At 42.0% G+C, this 23,441-nt stretch overlaps 1 protein-coding gene across 1 annotated transcript in view; it reads right to left on the reverse strand.

Annotated features, from left to right (window-relative positions):
* The window catches only part of diaph2 (diaphanous-related formin 2), a 643,868-nt gene that overhangs the window by 603,875 nt on the left and 16,552 nt on the right, over positions 1 to 23,441 (reverse strand). Inside the window, exons 3-4 of the mRNA XM_084147077.1 lie at positions 4,826 to 4,858; positions 3,152 to 3,328 (exon numbers count right to left, since the gene is read on the reverse strand). Of these exons, the coding sequence (XP_084003203.1) occupies positions 3,152 to 3,328; positions 4,826 to 4,858 (210 nt within the window). The remainder of the gene's footprint in view (positions 1 to 3,151; positions 3,329 to 4,825; positions 4,859 to 23,441) is intronic.

A 23,441-nucleotide genomic window follows, 5' to 3' on the forward strand; every position in this document is an offset into this window, starting at 1 on the left:
GTCAGCGTGATTTCAGAGCTGTGACTCGGCTCTGCGCAGCGAACCAGGTAAGTACTGTTCTGTAGAGGCTTAGCCTGAGCAGAGCTCCCTGCCTGCAGATTACAAAGAAGAGAAGAGTAGTGCATAGTTTGAGACACAAAAGCACCCACATTGACATGATGTGAATATAGAGGGCTATAGAAAACAAAACTGCTAAATTTCTTTGGCAAAAGATGTTTGAATGTGCCACAGCAAGCTATCAACACATCACATCTAATGATATCATTACGATGACAACCAGTGGAGACCAGAGATCCACCGAAAGATCAGAGACTCTCTGGTGAACAGTAAAATAACAATGTGATGGGTAGCTAGTACTAAAATGGACCCACAGGGAGTTGTAGACATAGAAGCAGTAACCATGTCCATTCTACCCATTACATCTCTATGGTTCAAGACAAGTAGGGGTGGAAGGTGGACCGAGGAGCAATAGTAATCCTATAGTACACATACAATGCCAGTCAAAAGTTTTAGAACACCTACTCATTCAAGGGTTTTTCTTTATTTGTACTATTTTCTACATTATAGAATAATAGTGAAGACGTCAAAACTATGAAATAACACATATGGAATCATGTAGTAAGCAAAAAAGTCTTAAACAAAATCTTCAAATAGCCACCCTTTGCCTTGATGACAGCTTTGCATACTCTTGGCATTCTCTCAACCAGCTTCATGAGGTGCGCCTGGAATGCATTTCAATTAACAGGTGTGCCTTCTTAAAAGTTAATTTGTGGAATTTATTTCCTTCTTAATGCGTTTGAACCAATCAGTTGTGTTGTGACAAGGTAGGGGGGTATACAGAAGATAGCCCTATTTGCTAAAAGACCAAGTCCATATTATGGAAAGAACAGCTCAAATAAGCAAAGACAAACGACAGTCCGTCATTACTTTAAGACATGAAGGTCAGTCAATATGGACAATTTCAAGAACATTGAAAGTTTCTTCAAGTGCAGTCTCAAAAACCATCAAGCGCTATGATGAAACTGGCTTTCATGAGGACCACCACAGGAATGGAAGACCCAGAGTTACCTCTGCTGCAGAGGATATGTTCATTAGAGTTAGCAGCCTCAGAAATTGCAGCCCAAATAAATGCTTCACAGAGTTCAAGTAACAGACACATCTCAACATCAACTGTTCAGAGAAGACTGTGTGAATCAGGCCTTCATGGTTGAATTGCTGCAAAGAAACCACTACTAAAGGACACCAATAAGAAGAAGAGACTTGCTTGAGCCAAGAAACACGAGCAATGGACATTAGACCGGTGGAAATTTGTCCTTCGGTCTGGAGTACAAATTTGAGATTTTTGTTTCCAACCGCCGTGTCTTTGTGAGACGTGGTGTGGGTGATTGGATGATCTCCGCATGTGTATTTCCCACCGTAAAGCACGGAGGAGGAGGTGTTATGGTGTGGGGGTGCTTTGCTGGTGACACTGTCTGTGATTTATTTAGAATTCAAGGCACACTTATCCAGCATGGCTACCACAGAATTCTACGACCAAGCTTTAACTTCCTGACTGATGTCTTGAGATGTTGCTTCAATATATCCACATAATTTTCCTTCCTCATGATGCCATCTATTTTGTGAAGTGCACCAAAAAGCACCCCCACAGCATGATGCTGCCACCCCCATGCTTCACGGTTGGGATGGTGTTCTTCGGCTTGCAAGCGTCCCCCCTTTTCCCCAAAACATAACTATGGTCATTATGGCCAAAAAGTTATATTTTCATTTCATCAGACCAGAGGACATTTCTCCAAAAAGTACGATCTTTGTCACCATGTGCAGTTACAAACCGTAGTCCGGCTTTTTTATGGCGGTTTTGGAGCAGTGGCTTCTTCCTTGCTGAGCGGTCTTTCAGGTTATGTCGATATAGGACTTGTTTTACTGTGGATATAGATACATTTATACAGTGGGGAGAACAAGTATTTGATACACTGCCGATTTTGCAGGTCTTCCTACTTAGAAAGCATGTAGAGGTCTGTAATTTTTATCATAGGTACACTTCAACTGTGAGAGACGGAATCTAAAACCAAAATCCAGAATATCACATTGTATGATTTTTAAGTAATTCATTTGCAAGCTGTCATCAAGGCAAACGGTGGCTATTTGAAGAATCTCAAATATATAAAATATATTTTGATTTGTTTAACACTTTTTTGGTTACTACATGATTCCATATGTGTTATTTCATAGTTTTGATGTCTTCACTATTATTCTACAATGTAAAATAAAGAAAAACCCTTGAATGAGTAGGTGTTCTAAAACTTTTGACTGGTTGTGTACACTGAGTGTATAAAACATTATGAACACCTGCTCTTTCCATGACATAGACTGACCAGGTGAATCCAGGTGAAAGCCATGATCCCTTTTTGATGTCACTTGTTCAATCCACTTCAATCAGTGTAGATGAAGGGGAGGAGACAGATTAAAGAAGGATTTCTAAACCTCAAGACAATTGAGACATGGATTGTGTATGTGTGCCATTCAGAGGGTGAATGGGCAAGACAAAATATTTAAGTGCCTTTGAACGGGGTATAGTAGTAGGTGCCAGGCGCACTGGTTTGTGTCAAGAACTGCAACACTGCTAAGTTTTTCATGCTCAACAGTTTCCGGTGCGTATCAAGAATGGTCCACCACCCTAAGGACATCCAGCCAACTTGACAACTGTGGGAAGCATTGGAGTCAACAAGGGCCAGCATCCCTGTGGAATGCTTTCGACACCTTGTAGAGTCCATATTCTGAGGTGCAACTCAATACTAGGAAGGTGTTCTAAATGTTTTGTCAACTCAGTGTATACTGCCAGGGACCTCACAATTCAATAGGTGCCAATACTTAGGTGCCGATATGATATGGATTGCAATTCTCACGATTCTATATGTATTGCGATTAGATACTGCAATTTTATTGCGATTTGATGTTCCAAACATATGGCTCACTATATGTCTGCTGCAGAGAGACAAGAGAGAGCATGAGAAAAGGAGTTTTGATCAGTCAGGGAAATAAATGTGCTGAAAACATGTTGGCACAGGGACTCTACATACATTCTTATAGGGGAGCACTGTGGATAATGGTGGCTATATACACTTGGTTCAAAAGGAGTTACAGTATCACTTACCATCATCTTCTCAAAGAGGGCGTTGATCTCCTTCTCGGAGAGGTTCATGGAGCGGTCGTCGAAGAGAGGCTGGGGCATGGGCATCTCTACCTGAATGGACAGGGGATCTGTGGAGTGCTGGATCAGGGGCTTGTCCTTCTTATTCCCAGTCTTCCGGAAACTGGTGATCCGGTCACGCTGAAGGGGAAAGAGAGGGTGGCGTTACCAAAGTGTGTATGGTAAGTGTTATGACATACAGTATTTAACTAGGAATATTTCCTTAGGCTTTAGGCTTTCTGAATGCTTACATACTGTAGGGTTGTGTGATACGGTCATATGCCTTTCTTGCCATGTCTTTCCAGCTCCTTCCCAACCTTTAAACGAGCATCAGCTGGGCTCAATTACAGGTTGGGATGGTACCACAGGCCAGCTTAAGTAAAGGGTGTTGCCTGTGACAAGGGAAAGACTGATAATGTGTGTTCATTTTCTGTTTTGTCATTCATCTTTTCTGTTAGATTAAATGATATATGTGCTTGAACAATGGGTAACATTGCTTGCTCTATTTCAAACTGACTTTGATTTATTCATCTGTACAGTTCATATGTATCTGAATGAAAACGTGGTACATAATAAAATGGTACACTGTAAAATACAGCGACATCATAGATTTTACTTACCTTCACACTTACCATTAACCCTGTAGATTAGGATTGTTCAAAATCACAGACTATTATGGGAGTCTGTATAACTTAAGTACATATGCTTTAGAAAGATACTCTCCTCACAGACAGTATTCAGCTAGTCTAGCTACACCGATTAAGAACGAATGTACTGTAAGTGTAATGTGACAGAACGAAGTCAATCGCATAAGTAGAAATACATTTACCTGAGCTGTGCTTGATTTAGTTTGCCTGGTGAAATGGAACAAATTGAATAGTCCCAAAAGTGCAAACTGCAAGCGCTAAATCAAGCGCACCTCATATGTATTCAGGTCCGATGACAGAAGACAGACCGAGATCAAACGAGATGCTGCCAGCAGCACACACCTTTGTTTCAATCAGAAGAATGTAAGTCCATGCACCAGTCGCTGTTAGTTAGTCGTCAGTGGTAATAGCTATATGGGTTTAGGGGTCATGCTTGTGTGGAATGAATGAATGAACATACATATGAAATAGAGTAAGACAAATAAATTAAGACAACATTTGATTAATGATAGCACACCTTAATCTATACTGAAATCATTGTGGAAGGACCAGTTAAAGTCAAACCAAGGATGTTCAATCCATTGAAACAGCACCAGTGTTTGACCCAAATAGAGTGCACTTGTTCTTTGTTAACAAACTATTAAGAGGAATAATGTGTAACAAATACAAATATACGCCTATCATAACCGATTCAGAATACTGTTGGGCTGATATTTGACTGATTAGGCTAGGCATTCATCAAAAAAATTGGAAGTTCATCTAAACTTTTTTCATATTAAATTACGTTATAATTTGGGCACATAAAATAACCATAAAATACAGAAATGACAATAATACAGGAACACTACTTGGTTAACAGAGGGCACTGTGTCACTCTAGTTCCATTGATCCATCCACAGATTTCAATTCAACTTCCTGTGCAGCCATGACACAAAGAGAAGATGATGATGCAAAACAAAATTAACAAAGAAATGAAAATAGGACGCCTTACCATGTCGTCAGCCAATGTTTTTATGTGTATGTTCTGTTGAAGGGAAGGCACATTGTGAAAAATAAGATCCAACTGAAAATGACAGCCCCATTGTGTGCATGTGAAGGAGAATATCCTAAATGTCACAATACATAGTAACAGATGGAGACACTTGAAAATGTGACAGAAATATCAAAAAGCCCCATATGAACCCATATGAATGAACCCATGAACAAACACACCTATGAATAACACCAAGCAGTAACCCCTGTTTGGCTCGTGCAAGTCCTACGTACAGTAGTAGTGTGTTGAAAGTGGAGGTAAGTATTGTACAACTAACCTATCTCCCTCCCTACCAGTTGATGTCCCTCCCTACTAAGAACAGTGGAGAGAAAGGTAGAGAATAGTTACACTATGCCTCACACCCTCATAAGTGTCTCTGCCATAAACACGTGACGAACAAACACTTATTCTCTTTCACAATACTTCCCATTGTTATTTTAGTGGATGGAATTTCCATCTAAAAGGACCCATAAGAACCAACATGTGAAGTTCATAGGAGCATGTCATATTGGGTGTCAAATGAAAGCGAAGAGTATTTTTAAAAAGTGTATTAAGGTATATATACACTACTGTTCAAAAGTTTGGGGTCACTTAGAAATGTCCTTGTTTTCGAAAGAAAATAAAAAAAATTGTCCATTAAAATAACATCAAATTGATCGGAAATACAGTGTAGACATTGTTAATGTTGTAAATGGCTATTGTATCTGGAAACGGCTGATTTTTATGGAATATCTACATAGGCGTACAGAGGCCCATTATCAGCAACCATCAGTCCTGTGTTCCAATGGCACATTGTGTTTGCTAATCCAAGTTTATCTTTTTAAAAGGCTAATTGATCATTAGAAAACCCTTTTGCAATTATGTTAGCACAGCTGAAAACTGTTGTGCTGATTAAAGAAGCAATAAAACTGGCCTTATTTAGACTAGTTGAGTATCTGGAGCATCAGCAATTGTGGGTTCGATTACAGGCTCAAAATGGCCAGAAACAAATAACTTTCTTCTGAAACTCATCAGTCTATTCTTGTTCTGAGAAATGAAGGCTATTCCATGCGAGAAATTGCCAAGAAACGGAAGATCTCGTACAACGCTGTGTACTACTCCCTTCACAGAACAGCGCAAACTGGCTCTAACCAGAATAGAAAGAGGAGTGGGAGGCCCCGGTGCACAACTGAGCAAGAGGACAAATACATTAGAGTGTCTAGTTTGAGAAACAGACACCTCACAGGTCCTCAACTGGCAGCTTCATTAAATAGTACCCGCAAAACACCAGTCTCAACGTCAACATTGAAGAGGCGACTCCGGGATGCTGACCTAGGCAGAGTTGCAAAGAAAAAGCCATATCTCAGACTGGCCAATAAAAAGAAAAGATTAAGATGGGCAAAAGAACACTGGACTTTTTCTTTGCAACTCTGCCTAGGTCAGCATCCCGGAGTCGCCTCTTCACTGTTGACTTTGAGACTGGTGTTTTGCAGTTACTATTTAATGAAGCGGCCAGTCTTAAAAAGGTGTTCAAAATGCATCAAAATACAATAATGTTGAAGTAAGGACCCCTGCCAACTAATATCAACACTTATATCTGGTTTGAGAAATTATTTGCCTTCTGTAAGTTTAAGAAACATCGCTTGTGCCTTGTAATTCCATTACCAAAAACACAGATCTTTAAGATATTTTCTAATTTCTCTCCCTCATGAGGGGGGAGGATAATGAAAGTTCACAGAAGTAACAAGTAAAGGTAGACCTACTAATTAGTTATAGTGTCTTTACTGATATCAAGTTTGTTTATTAATTATTAAGTGATTAAAACCCAAATCGGTAACGGAATAACCAAAAATTCAGTAACAGAATTACTCCAATTGAATTGGCTACAATGGGAAATCATAGTAGTCACAAACCACAGTTGGGTCATCTGCTGCTGTCCTCTCCACTGTCATACTCTTATGTTCAGCTCATAACTGTTTTCTTTCTCTTTCTGTCGTCTGGTGGTCAAAACAAGACTGTGAAAACAGTCTGTACATCCCCTCCCTCTCACTCTCCCTCTCTCACGCTCTGCCGTTCTCTCTCTCTCTTCTCTCTCTCTCTCCAGTTAATGTCACCTCTCCTGGCTCTTGTTGACACCTACCATGACACCTACTACCTACCCTCTTTCCATTTACTGTAACAAGCATCCTCACCCACAGAGCACTGACCGACACAGGTCAGTCTGCCCTCAGTCCGCCCTGGCCGGACCAAATCTGAACAAATCATAGATGTCCATATTTCACAAGTTTGGACAGCACAGTACAGTAGAGTACAGTACAGTTTAGTAAAGTAAAGAAAAGTAGAGTACAGTACACTAGAGTAGAGTACAGTATAATGTACTGTATTGTACTGTAGTGAACATATCTACTTTACTCTACTGTACTCTGCTCTGCTCAGCTGTGCTGTGCTGTAATGTCCAAACTTGTGAAACATAGACGTCTATGATTGGTTCAGCTTGGTCTGGACCAACCAAATGTGGTCTTGTTTGAGGGCGGAGCTCATTACAATAATAGCCAGTGTGTATAATAATACCCAAATACGCAAAATAAGGATATTCCATATGTTAACCTTAGTGTACCTATTCAGGATACAAACACCATAAATATAATTATATCCATATTCATAATGATGCATTTCTGTATAGTACAGATCATTGACCCATGATGTAATTCCGTTACCGTAATTCCATTACCGGAATGTAAATCCACTTCACCTACTGTAGTTCAATAACTAAAATATATATTTTTTCAAACTCAAGGTGTCATGTCATAGCTGACACCCCATTCTTTCTGCAGACATCTTTGAATCTTAATTAGGAGCAGATATTTAACAATCTTTAAATATCTGCTCCGAATAATTTGGAATATATGGTCGCATTAAAAAAGGGAGATTTTCCAGTAATTCTGTTACCAAACTTTGCATCTGCACAGTTCTTCCAGTAAATGTGTTTTTATGACATGTTCAGTGCAAATTGTTCAAAGTCGTCCTTGTGCATAGAGTTGTATGGTTTGAAATCAATGGTTTTTGTTTGGCATACATTTAAAGCGAAAAATCTAAGTGTAATTCCGTTACCATGGAATTGCCCTGAACCACATGTAGGCTAAGTTCCTCCTTTCTAGTACACAAAACCCCTTAAACACATTCAAATCCACTTCAGACACTTAAACAACAATAACAAACTCCCAAAAGAGATGTTTGTTTCCTTTCCAGACAAGGCATACATTGCCAATGGCCTGTGGCTCTGCTGAGGATGGCCATTTGTAAAGATGCCTCAGTCACACACTGACACAGGAAGCAGGAAAAAACACAACACCATATGCTGTGGTGATATGATGTGAGGGCTGTGAAGTGCTAACGATCAGGGAATGTGAGGTGTTGTGGCCATAAAGCGGACCTCCTGCCGAGGGGGTTCTCTCCTCGGTTAATCTCAGGCTATTGCTCTCAGCGGCTTTACACTGCAACTCCTCGAGCCGTGTAGCTCAGTTGGTAGAGCATGGCATTTGCAACGCCAGGGTTGTGGGTTCGTTTCCCACGGGGGGGGCCAGTATAAAAATACTAGCTGTAAGTCGCTCTGGATAAGAGCGTCTGCTAAATGACTAAAATGTAAATGTTAGACCCATAGCTCCCTAAGGCTAAAGACTGCAGCTAGCAGATGCTCAAACTGCCATATCTATAACTGTGATCTCTGTGACTGTGTATCAACAGTTGGGAGGTGTTTTGTGTCAGGGATAGAGCCCCTAACTATGAATTTTCACATCTAGGTCTAGGGCCTATGGACTATGTGAAAGTGTTATTGAATTACTCCTTCGACGCAGTCTTGTCAAGATGATACCTGCATACTGTCACTGCTCCAAAAGGTTAAGTGAGGTAACAGAGAGCAATGTCTCGACTATATTGGTCAGGTGATGCCAATAGAGTCATGCCAGCAAGAAACGCTGACACTACACATCCAAGCATATCTGACCAAATTATGAAATATAAGCATTTTAATTTAGAATTCCATAAAGTGAGTGTGGAAGAGGTGAACAAATTATTGTCTGTCAACAATGACAAGCCACCAGAGTCTGATAACTTGGATGGAAAATTACTGAGGATAAGAGCGGATGAAATTGCCACATCTTCAATTTAAGCCTACTAGAAAGTGTGTGCCCTCAGGCCTGGAGGGAAGCAAAAGTCATTCCGCTACCTAAGAATAGTAAAGCCGGCCTCCCGATTGGTGCAGCGGTCTAAGGCACTGCATCGCAGTGCTTGAGGTGTCACTACAGACCCGGGTTCGATCCCAGGCTGTGTCACAACCGGATGTGACCGGGAGTCCCATAGGGCAGCACACAATTGGCCCAGCTTCATCCGGGTTAGGGGAGGGTTTGGCTGGGGGGCTTTACTTGGCTCATCATGCTCTAGCGACTCTTTGTGGTGGGCCAGGCGCCCGCAGGCTGACTTCATTCGTCAGTTGAACAGTGTTTCCTCTGACACATTGGTGCAGCTGGCTTCTGGGCGGGTGTTAAGAAGTGCGGTTTGGCGGACCATGTTTCGGAGGAAGCATGACTAGGCCTTCGCCTCTCCCGAGCCCATTGGGGAGTTGCAGCGATGAGACAAGATAGCAATTGGATATCACGAAATTGGGGACAAAAAGGGGGTAAAAAAACCCACAAATGACTGGATGAGAGAAATGTATGATAAAAAGATTGTGGGGGCTGTTTTGTTAGACTTCAGTGTGGCTTTTGACATTATCGATCATAGTCTGCTGCTGGAAAAACTTTGTTTTGGCTTTACACCCCCTGCTATATTGTGGATAAAGAGTTACCTGTCTAACAGAACACAGAGGGTGTTAATTAATGGTAGCTTCTCCAACATAATCCAGGTAGAATCAGGAATTCCCCAGGGCAGCTGTCTAGGCCCCTTACTTTTTTCAATCTTTACTAACGACATGCCACTGGCTTTGAGTAAAGCTAGTGTGTCTACAGTATTCATCTCCCTTGGATGTTTTTCCTATTTTGTGGCATTACAACCTGTAATTTAAATGGATTTTCATTTGGATTTCATGTAATGGACATACACAAAATAGTCCAAATTAGTAAAGTGAAATTTTTTTTTATTAAAAATACATTACGGAAAAGCGGTGCGTGCATACAGTGGGGAGAACAAGTATTTGATACACTGCCGATTTTGCAGGTTTTCCTACTTACAAAACATGTAGAGGTCTGTAATTTTTGTCATAGGTACACTTCAACTGTGAGAGACGGAATCTAAAACAAAAATCCAGAAAATCACATTGTATGATTTGTAAGTATTTCATTTGCATTTTATTGCATGACATAAGTATTTGATACATCAGAAAAGCAGAACTTAATATTTGGTACAGAAACCTTTGTTTGCAATTGCAGAGATCATACGTTTCCTGTAGGTCTTGACCAGGTTTGCACACACTGCAGCAGGGATTTTGGCCCACTCCTCCATACAGACCTTCTCCAGGCAATACGGACTTTCAGCTCCCTCCAAAGATTTTCTATTAGGTTCAGGTCTGGAGACTGGCTAGGCCACTCCAGGACCTTGAGATGCTTCTTACGGAGCCACTCCTTAGGTGCCCTGGCTGTGTGTTTCGGGTCGTTGTCATGCTGGAAGACCCAGCCACGACCCATCTTCAATGCTCTTAATGAGGGAAGGAGGTTGTTGGCCAAGATCTCGCGATACATGGCCCCATCCATCCTCCCCTCAATACGGTGCAGTCGTCCTGTCCCCTTTGCAGAAAAACATCCCCAAAGAATGATGTTTCCACCTCCATCCTTCACGGTTGGGATGGTGTTCTTGGGGTTGTACTCATCCTTCTTCTTCCTCCAAACACGGCGAGTGGAGTTTAGACCAAAAAGCTCTATTTTTGTCTCATCAGACCACATGACCTTCTCCCATTCCTCCTCTGGATCATCCTGATGGTCATTGGCAAACTTCAGACGGCCCTGGACATGCGCTGGCTTGAGCAGGGGGACCTTGCGTGCGCTGCAGGATTTTAATCCATGACGGCGTAGTGTGTTACTAATGGTTTTCTTTGAGACTGAGGTCCCAGCTCTCTTCAGGTCATTGACCAGGTCCTGCCGTGTAGTTCTGGGCTGATCCCTCACCTTCCTCATGATCATTGATGCCCCACGAGGTGAGATCTTGCATGGAGCCCCAGACCGAGGGTGATTGACCGTCATCTTGAACTTCTTCCATTTTCTAATAATTGCGCCAACAGTTGTTGCCTTCTCACCAAGCTGCTTGCCTATTGTCCTGTAGCCCATCCCAGCCTTGTGCAGGTCTACAATTTTATCCCTGATGTCCTTACACAGCTCTCTGGTCTTCGCCATTGTGGAGAGGTTGGAGTCTGTTTGATTGAGTGTGTGGACAGGTGTCTTTTATACAGGTAACGAGTTCAAACAGATGCAGTTAATACAGGTAATGAGTGGAGAACAGGAGGGCTTCTTAAAGAAAAACTAACAGGTCTGTGAGAGCCGGAATTCTTACTGGTTGGTAGGTGATCAAATACTTATGTCATGCAATAAAATGCAAATTAATTACTTAAAAATCATACAATGTGATTTTCTGGATTTTTGTTTTAGATTCCGTCTCTCACACTTGAAGTGTACCTATGATAAAAATTACAGACCTCTACATGCTTTGTAAGTAGGAAAACCTGCAAAATTGGCAGTGTATCAAATACTTGTTCTCCCCACTGTATTTATTCACCGCGTTTGCTATGAAGCCCCTAAATAAGATCTGGTGCAACCAATTACCTTCAGAAGTCACAAAATTAGTTAAATAAAGTCCTCCTGTGTGCAATCTAAGTGTCACATGATCTCAGTATATATACACCTGTTCTGAAAGGCCCCACAGTCTGTAACACCACTAAGCAAATGGCACCACCAAGCAAGCGGCACCATGAAGACCAAGGAGCTCTCCAAACAGGTCAGGGACAAAGTTGTGGAGAAGTACAGATCAGGGTTGGGTTATAAAAAAAATATCAGAAACTTTGAACATCCCACGGAGCACCATTAAATCCATTATTAAAAAATGGAAAAAATATGTCACCACAACAAACCTTTCAAGAGAGGGCCGCCCACCAAAACTCACAGACCAGAGGCAACAAAGAGACCAAAGATAACCCTGAATGAGCTGCAAAGCTCCACAGCGGAGATTGGAGTATCCGTCCATAGTACCACTTTAAGCCGTACACTCCACAGAGCTGGGCTTTATGGAAGAGTGGACAGAAAAAAGCCATTGCTTAAAGAAAAAATAAGCAAACACGTTTGGTGTTCGCCAAAAGGCATGTGGGAGACTCCCCAAACATATGGAAAAAGGTACTCTGGTCAGATGAGACTAAAATTGAGCTTTTTGGCCATCAAGGAAAACGCTATGTCTGCCGCAAACCCAACACCTCTCATCACCCCGAGAACACCATCCTGTGGGGATGTTTTTCCATCGGCAGGGACTGGGAAACTGGAATGATTGAATTGAAGGAATGATGGATGCCGCTAAATACAGGAATATTATTGAAGGAAACCTGTTTCAGTCTTCCAGAGATTTAAGACTGGAACGGAGGTTCACCTTCCAGTAGGACAATGACCCTAAGCATACTGCTAAAGCAACACTCGAGTGGTTTAAGGGGAAACCTTTAAATGTCTTGGAATGACCTAGTCAAGGCCCAGACATCAATCCAATTGAGAATCTGTGGTATGACTTAAAGATTGCTGTACACCAGCGGAACCCATCCAACTTGAAGGAGCTGGAGCAGTTTTGCCTTGAAGAATGGGCAAAAATCCCAGTGGCTAGATGTGCCAAGCTTAGAGAGACATACCCCAAGAGAGACTTGCAGCTGTAATTGCTGCAAAAGGTGGTGAATAGTTATGCACGCTCAAGTTTTCAGTTTTTTTGTCTTATTTCTTGTTTGTTTCTCAATAAAACATATTTTGCATCTTCAAAGTGGTAGGCATGTTGCGTAAATCAAATGATACAAACCCCCCAAACATCAATTTTAATTCCAGGTTGTAAGGCAACAAAATAGGAAAAATGCCAAGGGGGGTGAATACTATCGCAAGCCACTGTATGTATATGGATGACTCAACACCATACACGTCAGCTACTACAGCGACTGAAATGGCTGCAACACTTAAGAAAGAGCTACAGTTAGTTTCAGAATGGGTGGCAAGGAATAAGTTAGTCCTAAATATTTCAAAAACTAAAAGCATTGTATTTGGGACAAATCATTTACTAAACCCTAACCCTCAACTAAATCTTGTAATGAATCATGTGGAAATTGAGCAAGTTGAGGTGACTAAACTGCTTGGAGTAACCCTGGATTGTAAACTGGTCAAAACATATTGATACAACAGTAGCTAAGATGGGGAGAAGTCTGTCCATAATAAAGCGCTACTCTGCCTTCTTAACAGCACTATCAACAAGGCAGGTCCTACAGGCCCTAGTTTTGTTGCACCTGGACTACTGCTCAATCGTGTGGTCAGGTGCCACAAAAAGGGACTTAGGAAAATTGCAATTGGCTCAGAACATGGCAGCACGACTGACCCTTGGATGTACACAGAGAGCTAACATTAATAATATGCATGTCAATCTCTCCTGGCTCAAAGTGGAGGAGAGATTGACTTCATCACTACTTGTATTTGTGAGAAGTATTGACATGTTGAATGCACCGAGCTGTCTGTTTGAACTACTGGCACACAGCTCCGAAACCCATGCATACCTCACAAGACATGCCACCAGAGGTTTCTTCACAGTCCCCAAGTCCAGAACAGACTATGGGAGGCGCACAGTACTACATAGAGCCATGACTACATGGAACTCTATTCCATATCAAGTAACTCATGCAAGCAGTAACTTTCCATTTAAAAAACAGATAAAAATACACCTTATGGAACAGCGGGGACTGTGAAGCAACACAAACATAGGCACAGACACATGCATACACACACGATAACATACGCACTATACACACAGGTACACAAGGATTTTCTGTTGTAGACATGTGGTAGTAGAGTAGGGGCACGAGGGCACAAACTTAATGAGTGGTGAAATCTGTTGTGAATGTATTGTAATGTTTTTAAAATTGTATAACTGCCTACATTTAGCTGGACCCCAGGAAGAGTAGCTGCAGCCTTGGCAGCAGCTAATGGGGATCCATAATAAAAATAATTCAATATACAATACAACAGGGACAAAGCATTGTCAGAAGAACTGTTGTGCTGTTATCTACAATGGTTAGCTTTACTGCCAGATAATGACCATTAACATGTGACTGTGGATAATCACAAAGATACATTGATTAGGCTAAACATTATCTCTCAACTTATAGCAGCATTAGCTAATAAGGTTGTAGTCTAACCTAACTCCTAGTTTATGGCTCATTGACTACTTTCTGCTAGGGCTGGGAATTGCCAGGGACCTCACAATACGATATTATCTCGATACTTTGGTGGCGATTTGAGATGCGATTCGATACTGTGATTTTATTGCGATTCGATGTTCCAAACATATTGCTCACCATACAACGCATTCGGAAAGTATTCAGACCAATTGACCTTTTCCACATTTTGTTACGTTACAGCCTTATTCTAAAATTGATCAGACTTGATTTGGAAAGACACACATCTGTCTTTATAAGGTCCCACATTTGACAGCGCATGTCAGAGCAAAATCCATGCCATGAGGTTGAAGGAATTGTCCATAGACCTCTGAGACAGGATTGTGTCGAGGCACAGGTCTGGGGAAGGGTACCAAAATAATTCTGCAGCATTTAAGGTCTCCAAGAACACATTGGCCTCCATCAGTCTTAAATGGAAGAAGTTTGGAACCACCAAGACTCTTCCTAGAGCTGGCCGCCCAGCCAAACTGAGGAATCTGGGGAGAAGGGCCTTGGTCAAGGAGGTGACCAAGAACCCAATGGTCACTCTGAATGAGCGCCAGAGTTCCTCTGTGGTGATGGGAGAACCTTCCAGAAGGACAACCATCTCCGCAGCACTCCACCTGTCAGGTCTTTATGGTAGTGACCTGATGGAAGCCACTCCTCAGTAAAAGGCACATGACAGCCCTCTTGGAGTTTGCCAAAAGGCAACTAAAGGACTCTCAGACCATGAGAAACAAGATTCTCTGGTCTGATGAAACCAAGATTGAAATCTTTGGCCTGAATGCCAAGCGTCACATCTGGAGAAAACTTGGCACCATCTCTATGGTGAAGCATGGTAGTGGCAGCATCATGCTGTGGGGATGTTTTTTAGCGGCAGGGACTGGGAGACTAGTCAGGATCGAGGGAAAGATGAACGGAGCAAAGTACAGAGAGATCCTTGATAAAAACTTGCTCCAGAGCGCTCAGGACCTCAGACTGGGGCGAAGGTTCACCTTCCAACAGGACAAAGGCCCTAAGCACACAGGCAAGACGACGCAGGAGTGGCTTCGGGACAAGTCTCTGAATGTCCTTTAGTGGCCCAGCCAGAGCCCAGACTTGAACCCGATCAAACATCTCTGGAGAGACCTGAAAATAGCTGTGCAGCAACGCTCCCCATCCAACCTGACAGAGCTTGAGAGGATCTGCAGAGAAGAATGGGAGAAACTCTCCAAATACAGGTGTGCCAAGCTTGTAGTGTCATACCCAAGAAGACTCGAGGCTGTAATCGCTGCCAAAGGTGCTTCAACAAAGTACTGAGTAAAGGGTCTGAATACTTATGTAAATGTGATATTTCATGTTTAAAAAAAAAAATGTTTTTGCTTTGTCGTCATTATAGGATATTGTGTGTAGATTGGTGAGGAAAAGCCAAAACGTAACAAAATGTGGAAAAAGTCAAGGGGTCTGAATACTTTCCGAATGCACTGTATGTCTGCTGCAGAGGGACAAGAGAGAGCCATGAGAAAACAAGGTTTGATCAGTCATGGAAATAAAAGTGCTGAAAACTAATTGGAGTTCGGAAAATATACTGGAGTTTTGGTGCAGGTACAGCAAACTATCGCAAAAATAATATCCAGAATTTCCCTATATGTAACTGTAGCGATTTTTCCCCCCCATCATTACTTTCTACCACCGTCTCTACAAGTGTGTAAAACATTGCACATTTTTCAAATGGGGTAATTAAACATATTTTAATCAATTTAACAACAAGGGAACCTCTGTTGAGCCAATCGTCTTGACTTTAGGGGAAACTATCAGTTTACTTCTGCACAGTCATTATCGCACGGCAACACATAGCAACAATGCAATTTGGTTTGCTTTAGGGGAAACCATCAGTTTACTTCTGCACAGTCATTATCACACGGCAACACTGCAACAATGCAATTTACCACATAACAATTAACCATGCACGTCCTCTGGGCTTCTCTGGCTTATTAAACCCCAACTCTTTCATTGTAATAAATGTTTATAGCCCAACATTAATTCTTCAAAATAACCCAAATCGAATTAGCTCTCGGCTCCTTAGCTTTCGAAATAGGATTTTGTTTCGATAAAGGTCAATAAAATTGAAAAACCCACTGCAATTTGGGCTGGATTTATGGGTCTATTTGAGCATGGGGAATATCGCGAGTATGCCTCATCTGGCAAGGGTTTTTAAATGCAAAGACTACAATAACCACTCAAGAGTTTGCTTTATTCTGGGCTTAAAGGATACAGGGCCAATTTTTATTCCAGATACCAGCCTGCATTGGCAAATCTAAATGTTTTAGAAATGTTGTATTCATAAGGCGTCTCAGAGTAGGAGTGCTGATCTAGGATCAGTTTTGACTTTAAGATCATAATGAAAACAATTACATGGACAGCGGGGGGGAGGGGGGGGATCTGATCCTAGGTCAGCACTCCAACTCTAAAACGCTTGATATACAATTGGCTTGCTCAAAGTAATACCACTAGGTGGTGCATTACATATTTCCACAACTGCATGACATACTATCAATTCACGTCTTTCCATGCCAAACATTGCTCAAGTAGGCCTAGTTTTTTCTACATATGTTATTTTTTACACCATTACGCCATCTGCACATGAAGCCCTTCCTGCTCACTCAATGGAAAATAAATCCCCATTAAAAACGGATGGCATTTTCAGAGTTCATCTAAAAAGCAGCATGGATACATGCTTACAAGGAAATCAGGGTTTTGCTTTAATTACTTGTAATTCATAACAAACAAAGGATGACTGGGAGTGCCTGGCATTGTTGGCACTAACGACTGTACCGCCATGTGCCGCTCCTAACAATTATTGGCAACCTTGTGTCACTGCTCCCGCTCTCCCAGTCTGCTTCATAGCGCTAGTATTCCAACTTTTCACTTCCACTTCCACTCTGCAATCACAGTTTGTCTGCATTCCTCACCATTGGATTTCCATTTGGGGCGAAGAAAGTGACAAATCCTTCTACCCAGGGACATGTTCACAGTAATTGACTTGAGTGTGAATCCGAAAACCTGCTAGAATGTATGTAACACTTTCTCCTTAGTTAAACCAAACAGCTTGAACATAGTGGTTCACAGTTTACACCTAATTTCTTTTTGGCCTCTCTGGTTAATATGGACTCATCAACACAGCTTGTTCAGTAGTAAACAAAACCAGGATGTACTGTATGTTGCTAAGGGACCCTTTCTGTTGACAAACAGGAGTACTGACCGAGAGTTCGCTTAACAGCGTGTGTGCTTACGTGTGTGTGCACGCGCGCACTAGCGTGAAACACATACAGCCTCATTATATGGAAAGGCAGCAGACACCCCAGCACATCTAACAAAATGATTGCCTTGCACTACAAAGCTGAAGATACAGGCAAGGTCAAATGCAGTAATATTGTGGACACATTGACAGAAAGACTTGCATGCAGCACTCCCACACAACATGTCACATGAACGAGTCAATGCATAACTTCATTTACATCAGTGTGTTTGAGAAATGGTACTGGAAAAACTATGCAGGCAGTTTATGGTGTGGTGCTATTGCTACATGTTGTTGCTCCTCTTCAATTGAACTTGATAGGATCTAAATTAATCAAGTCTGACATAGGCCTAACTTTGTTAGAGTCTTCTCAATGGCTCATTACAGTGACTTAAAGGTACTGTGACCCTAGTAGTAAACATAGCCAGGATCATGCAGAGATTCATCTGAGCGCTCCACTAACATTTGCCCTGTTGATAAAATCCATTAGATAATGTTTAGACTGAGGGGCTCCCCCTTTCACTGGTCTCTGTGATAGATGGGGAGAGAGCAGGGGAGAACGACTGCCGCCTCTCTCTCATTGAAGCTCTATTGGGCTCCCGAGTGGCGCAGTGGTCTAAGGCACTGCATCTCAGTGCTTGAGGCGTCACTACAGACCCCCTGGTTCGATTCCAGGCTGTATCACAACCGGCCGTGATTGGGAGTCCCATAGGGCGGCGCACAATTGGCCCAGCGTCCGGGTTTGGCCGGTGTAGGTCGTCATTGTAAATAAGAATTTGTTCTTAACTGACTTGCCTAGTTGAATAAATAAAATAAAATAAAAAAGCCACGGAGTGCAAGGCCGACCGCGGTACTGCAGGTATTGTTTGCAGAAAACAGGATCCCCATTATAATGAATGGGAAAATGTCAATCTTCGTGGTCAATCTTTGTGTAATTAAAAAATGTTTTAGAAGACAATCATAGTACCAATAATTGCTTATAAAACACCAGATGTATGTCCTTGAACCGATTATTTTAAGATCGCACACAAAATAAGTTACAGTATGAGGATCATTTAGCTTCTAATGGCAACCTGCAATACCCCGGTCGGCCTTCAACTTGAGTTAAGGCGTCCGCATGCTTCCCATCTGAAACAGTTCGGAACAGTTTGTGCATCACAGGAGGTTGGTGGCACGTTAAATGGGGAGGACGGGCTCGTGGTAATGGCTGGAGCAGAATTAGTGGAACGGTATCAAAAACATTGTTTCTATTTTGAGGAAGTGTATACCGGCTATGGCGTTTCAAGATGGACAAACAGTACTATTACCACTTTTTCTCTTTTTTCAAACAAAGGTCTTTTAAGGGAGTATGCGAGCACACTCATCATTCGGTTTGCCTAGCCGAACTCAAGCATGTGGAAGGAGGGAAAAGGGAAGTCAGATCTGTGGAAGACATTTGACTTCATTGTGGAAACCACTGGAGATCAAGAAAAAGGAGGGTTTTGGAGCAAGCGTTGCGTGAGTATTATGTGTGCCAAACAGTTGCTGTTAGATTACAATTTTATATTTTTTTCTGACCATTTGGAACAATGTAAACACTAAATAAATAAGTGCATTCGGAAAGTTACAGCCTTATTCTGAAATTGGTTAAATTGTATTTTTCCCTCATCAATCTACACACAATACCCCATTATGACAATGCAAAAACATTTTTTTGTTGTTGAAACTTTTGCAAATTCATTAAAAAACAAAAACTGAAATATCACATTTACATAAGTATTCAGACCCTTTACTCAGTACTTTGTTGAAGCACCTTTGGCAGCGATTACAGCCTTGAGTATTCTTGGGTATGACGCTACAAGCTTGGAACACCTATATTTTGGGAGTTTCTCCCATTCTTCTCTGCAGATCCTCTCAAGCTCTGTCAGGTTGGATGGGGAGCATCGCTGCATAGCTATTTGCAGGTCTCTCCAGAGATGTTAGATCGGGTTCAAGTCCGGGCTCTGGCTGGGCCACTCAAGGACATTCAGAGACTTGTCCCAAAGCCATTCCTGAGTTGTCTTGGCTGTGTGCTTAGGGTCGTTGTCCTGTTGGAAGGTGACCCTTCGTCCCAGTCTGAGGTCCTGAGTGCTCTGGAGCAGGTTTTCATCAAGTATCTCTCTGTACTTTGCTCCATTCATCTTTCCCTCGATCCTGACTAGTCTCCCAGTCCCTGCCACTGAAAAACATACCACAGCATGATGCTGCCACCACCATGCTTCACCGTAGGGATGGTGCCAGGTTTCCTCCAGACGTAACGCTTGGCATTCAGGTCAAAGAGTTCAATCTTGGTTTCATCAGACCAGAGAACCTTGTTTCTCATGGTCTGAGAGTCCTTTAGGTGCCTTTTGGAAAACTCCAAGCGGGCTGTCATGTGCCTTTTACTGATGAGTGGCTTCCGTCTGGCAACTGTACCATAAAGGCCTGGCAACTGTACCATATACTCCCGAGTGGCGCAGTGGTCTAAGGCTCTGCATCAGCAGCGCTAACTGTGCCACTAGAGATCCTGGTTCGAATCCAGGCTCTGTCGCAGCCGGCCGTGACCGGGAGACTCATGGGCGGCGCACAATTGGCCCAGCGTCGTCCAGGGTAGGGGAGGGAATGGCCGGCAGGGATGTAGCTCAGTTGATAGAGCATGGCGTTTGCAACGCCAGGGTTGTGGGTTCAATTCCCACGGGGGGGCCAGTATAAAAAATATATGTATTCACTAACTGTAAGTCGCTCTGGATAAGAGCGTCTGCTAAATGACTAAAAATGTAAAAAAAAATTGGTGGAGTGCTGCAGAGATGGTTGTCCTTCTGGAAGGGTCTCCCATCTCCACAGAGGAACTCTGGAGCTCTGTCAGAGTGACCATCGGGTTCTTGGTCACCTCCCTGACCAAGGCCCTTCTCCCCTGATTGCTCAGTTTGGCTGGGCGGCCAGCTCTAGGAAGTCTTGGTGGTTCCAAACTTCTTCCATTTAAGGATGATGGAGGGGGCCTCCCGAGTGGCGCAGCGGTCTAAGGCACTGCATCGCAGTGCATGAGGAGTCACTACAGCCCCGGGTTTGATCCCAGGCTGTGTCACAGCTGGCCGTGACCGGGAGACCCATGATGCAGCGCATAATTGGCCCAGGGTCGTCCGGGTTAGGGGAGGGATTGGCCGGCCGGGATTTCCTTGTCCCATCACGCTCTAGCGACTCCTTGTAGTTGGCCGGGCACCTGGAAGATGACTTCGGTAGCCAGTTGTACGATGTTTCCTCCAACACATTGGTGCGGCTGGCTTCCGGGTTATGCGAGCAGTGTGTCAAGAAGCAGTGCGGCTTGGCAGGGTCGTGCTTCGGAGGACGCATGGCTCTCGACCTTTGCCTCTCCCAAGTCCGTAGGGGAGCTGCAGCGATTGGACAAGACTGTAACTACCAATTGGATATCACGAAATTGGGGAGAAAATGTATATATATACAGTACCAGTCAAAAGTTTGGACACACCTACTCATTCAAGTGTTTTTCTTCAGTTTTACTATTTTTTACATTGTAGAATAATTGCGACGACATCAAAACTATATATATATAGTTTTAAACAAAATACAGAATGGAGGCCACTGTGTTCCTGGGAACCTTCAATGCAGCAGAAATGTTTTGGTACCCTTCCCCAGATCTGTGCCTCGACACAATCCTGTCTCTGAGCTCTACGGACAATTCCTTCGACCTCATGGCTTGGTTTTTGCTCTGACATGCACTGTCAACTGTAGGACCTTATATAGACAGCTGTGTGACTTTCCGAATCATGTCCAATCAAGTTGTAGAAACATCTCAAGGATGATCAATGGAAACAGGATGCACCTGAGCTCAACTTCGAGTCTCATAGCAAAGGGTCTGAATACTTATGTAAATAAGGTATCCGTTTTTTTATTTTTTATAAATTTGCAAACATTTCAAAAAAACTGTTTTCGCTTTGTCATTATGAGGATTAAACATTTAAAATCCATTTTAGAATAAGGCTATAAGGTAACAAAATGTGGAAAAAGGGAAGGGGTCTGAATACTTTCTGAATGCACTGTGTGTGTGTGTGTGTGTGTGTGTGTGTGTGTGTGTGTGTGTGTGTGTGTGTGTGTGTGTGTGTATATATAAATTATAAAGCCTTTATTACAGCAGACTATAACTGTTTCATGCATTCGTGAATTGCGGTTATTTATTGTTTAGGCTAATTATTCAAAGCTCCCTTTGTTATTTAATTTTAAAACTAAAATGCTTGATTGCATTTCAAAGCATGCATGTCTCGTATGCTGTGTGATGGCAGGAACGAATGATTGATTGATACAGTAGCCTATATATTGAAATATAGGCCTAAGTAAGTTACGGTATTAAGACTAAACAGGACGCGCTCTTAGGCCTACAGCTTGATGGTGGTTATACAAGGCTCCTATACAAAGCCTACTAATAACGACATTACTTATTATTATGATGATCATAATAATAATAGTAATAATAACAATAAGAAGGAGATCAAGAAAAAGGAGGGTATAGGAGTGCGAGCTGTGTGCATATTGTGTGTGACAAACAGGTGCTGTTAGATTACAATATTTTCTGCCTTTTAGGAACAGTGTAAACAACACTAAATCAATTATAAGTAATACCAGTCTGTTAAAACTTTTTTTTTTGTTGAAGCCTTTATTACATCATAGCAAAGATTAAAAACAGCCAAATCTGTGAAATTGCTTTATCCAACATTTTGCCATTGCCTGAGGCTTGGTGCTCACGGAATCAGTAGGCTATTAAACAAACACTCAAACAGGCAACAGAAGCAAGATCTGTCTTATTTCTGTAGATATTATTGGATTATTTTAGAAAGCCAGGCATATTTAACAGTTAGGCTATTGATAGACCTAATTATTATATTATATTTTTAATATTATTTTTTATTATTATATGACATTTAGCAGACACTTTTATCCAAAGCGACTTACACTCATGTGTGCATAAATTTTTACGTATGGGTGGTCCCGGGGATCGAACCCACTACCCTGGCGTTACAAACGCTGTGCTCTACCAATTGAGCTACAGAGGACCACAATTAAGTTGGGGTTTGCTCTTTCCTCAATTTTCTTAGACATTTAGGCTAAGCCCTATTCGCACGAGACTAGTATTACTAGAGAACATTGGTTATGTAATTATTACCTCAGAATGTCCGTAGTCCAGAGGACAATTTGGATGGGATTAATTTTTTCCAAACTGCCCCGTCATTCTTATTTTTTTATTCCAATAAATTGAAAGGTTTTTCAACAAGTCCAGGCGATAACAAGGATACACTGATAACTCGAGCTTGGTTCCCACGTTACTGAACCATACCAAACCATCTTTGGTATAGTGTCGCCATAATATTTGAATTGAGGAAGTGTGATCATAATCATTAGGATATTTTAGCGATCCGCAGTACATCCTAAAAGCCCCCCAGCCTTCAGATGTGAGCTAAACAGTGCACTTTCACTTGAGATGCATTTTAAGGCTATGGATGCGAAAGTGAACTTAACATTTCCAAACGTTTAGGTCAGTTACACTACCAGTCAAAAGTTTGGACACACCTACTCATTCAAGGGTTTTTCTTTATTTTTACTATTTTCTACATTATAGAATAATAGTGAAGACATCAAAACTATGAAATAACACATATGGAATTATGTAGTAACCAAAAACGTGTATAACAAATCAAAATATATTTTATATTTGACATTCTTCAAATAGCCACCCTTTGCCTTGATGACAGCTTTGCACACTCTTGGCATAGGGAAAGGCGCCAATTCTACGGCGCACTGAAGATTATGTTTCAGAACCGCGGACAGCAACCATATCCAACATGGGAGAAAGTGCATTTTTTATAAAATAATAGATTTAATAGTGT

Source organism: Coregonus lavaretus, assembly GCF_964263955.1.
Source record: "Coregonus lavaretus genome assembly, chromosome: 29".
NCBI lineage: Eukaryota > Metazoa > Chordata > Actinopteri > Salmoniformes > Salmonidae > Coregonus > Coregonus lavaretus.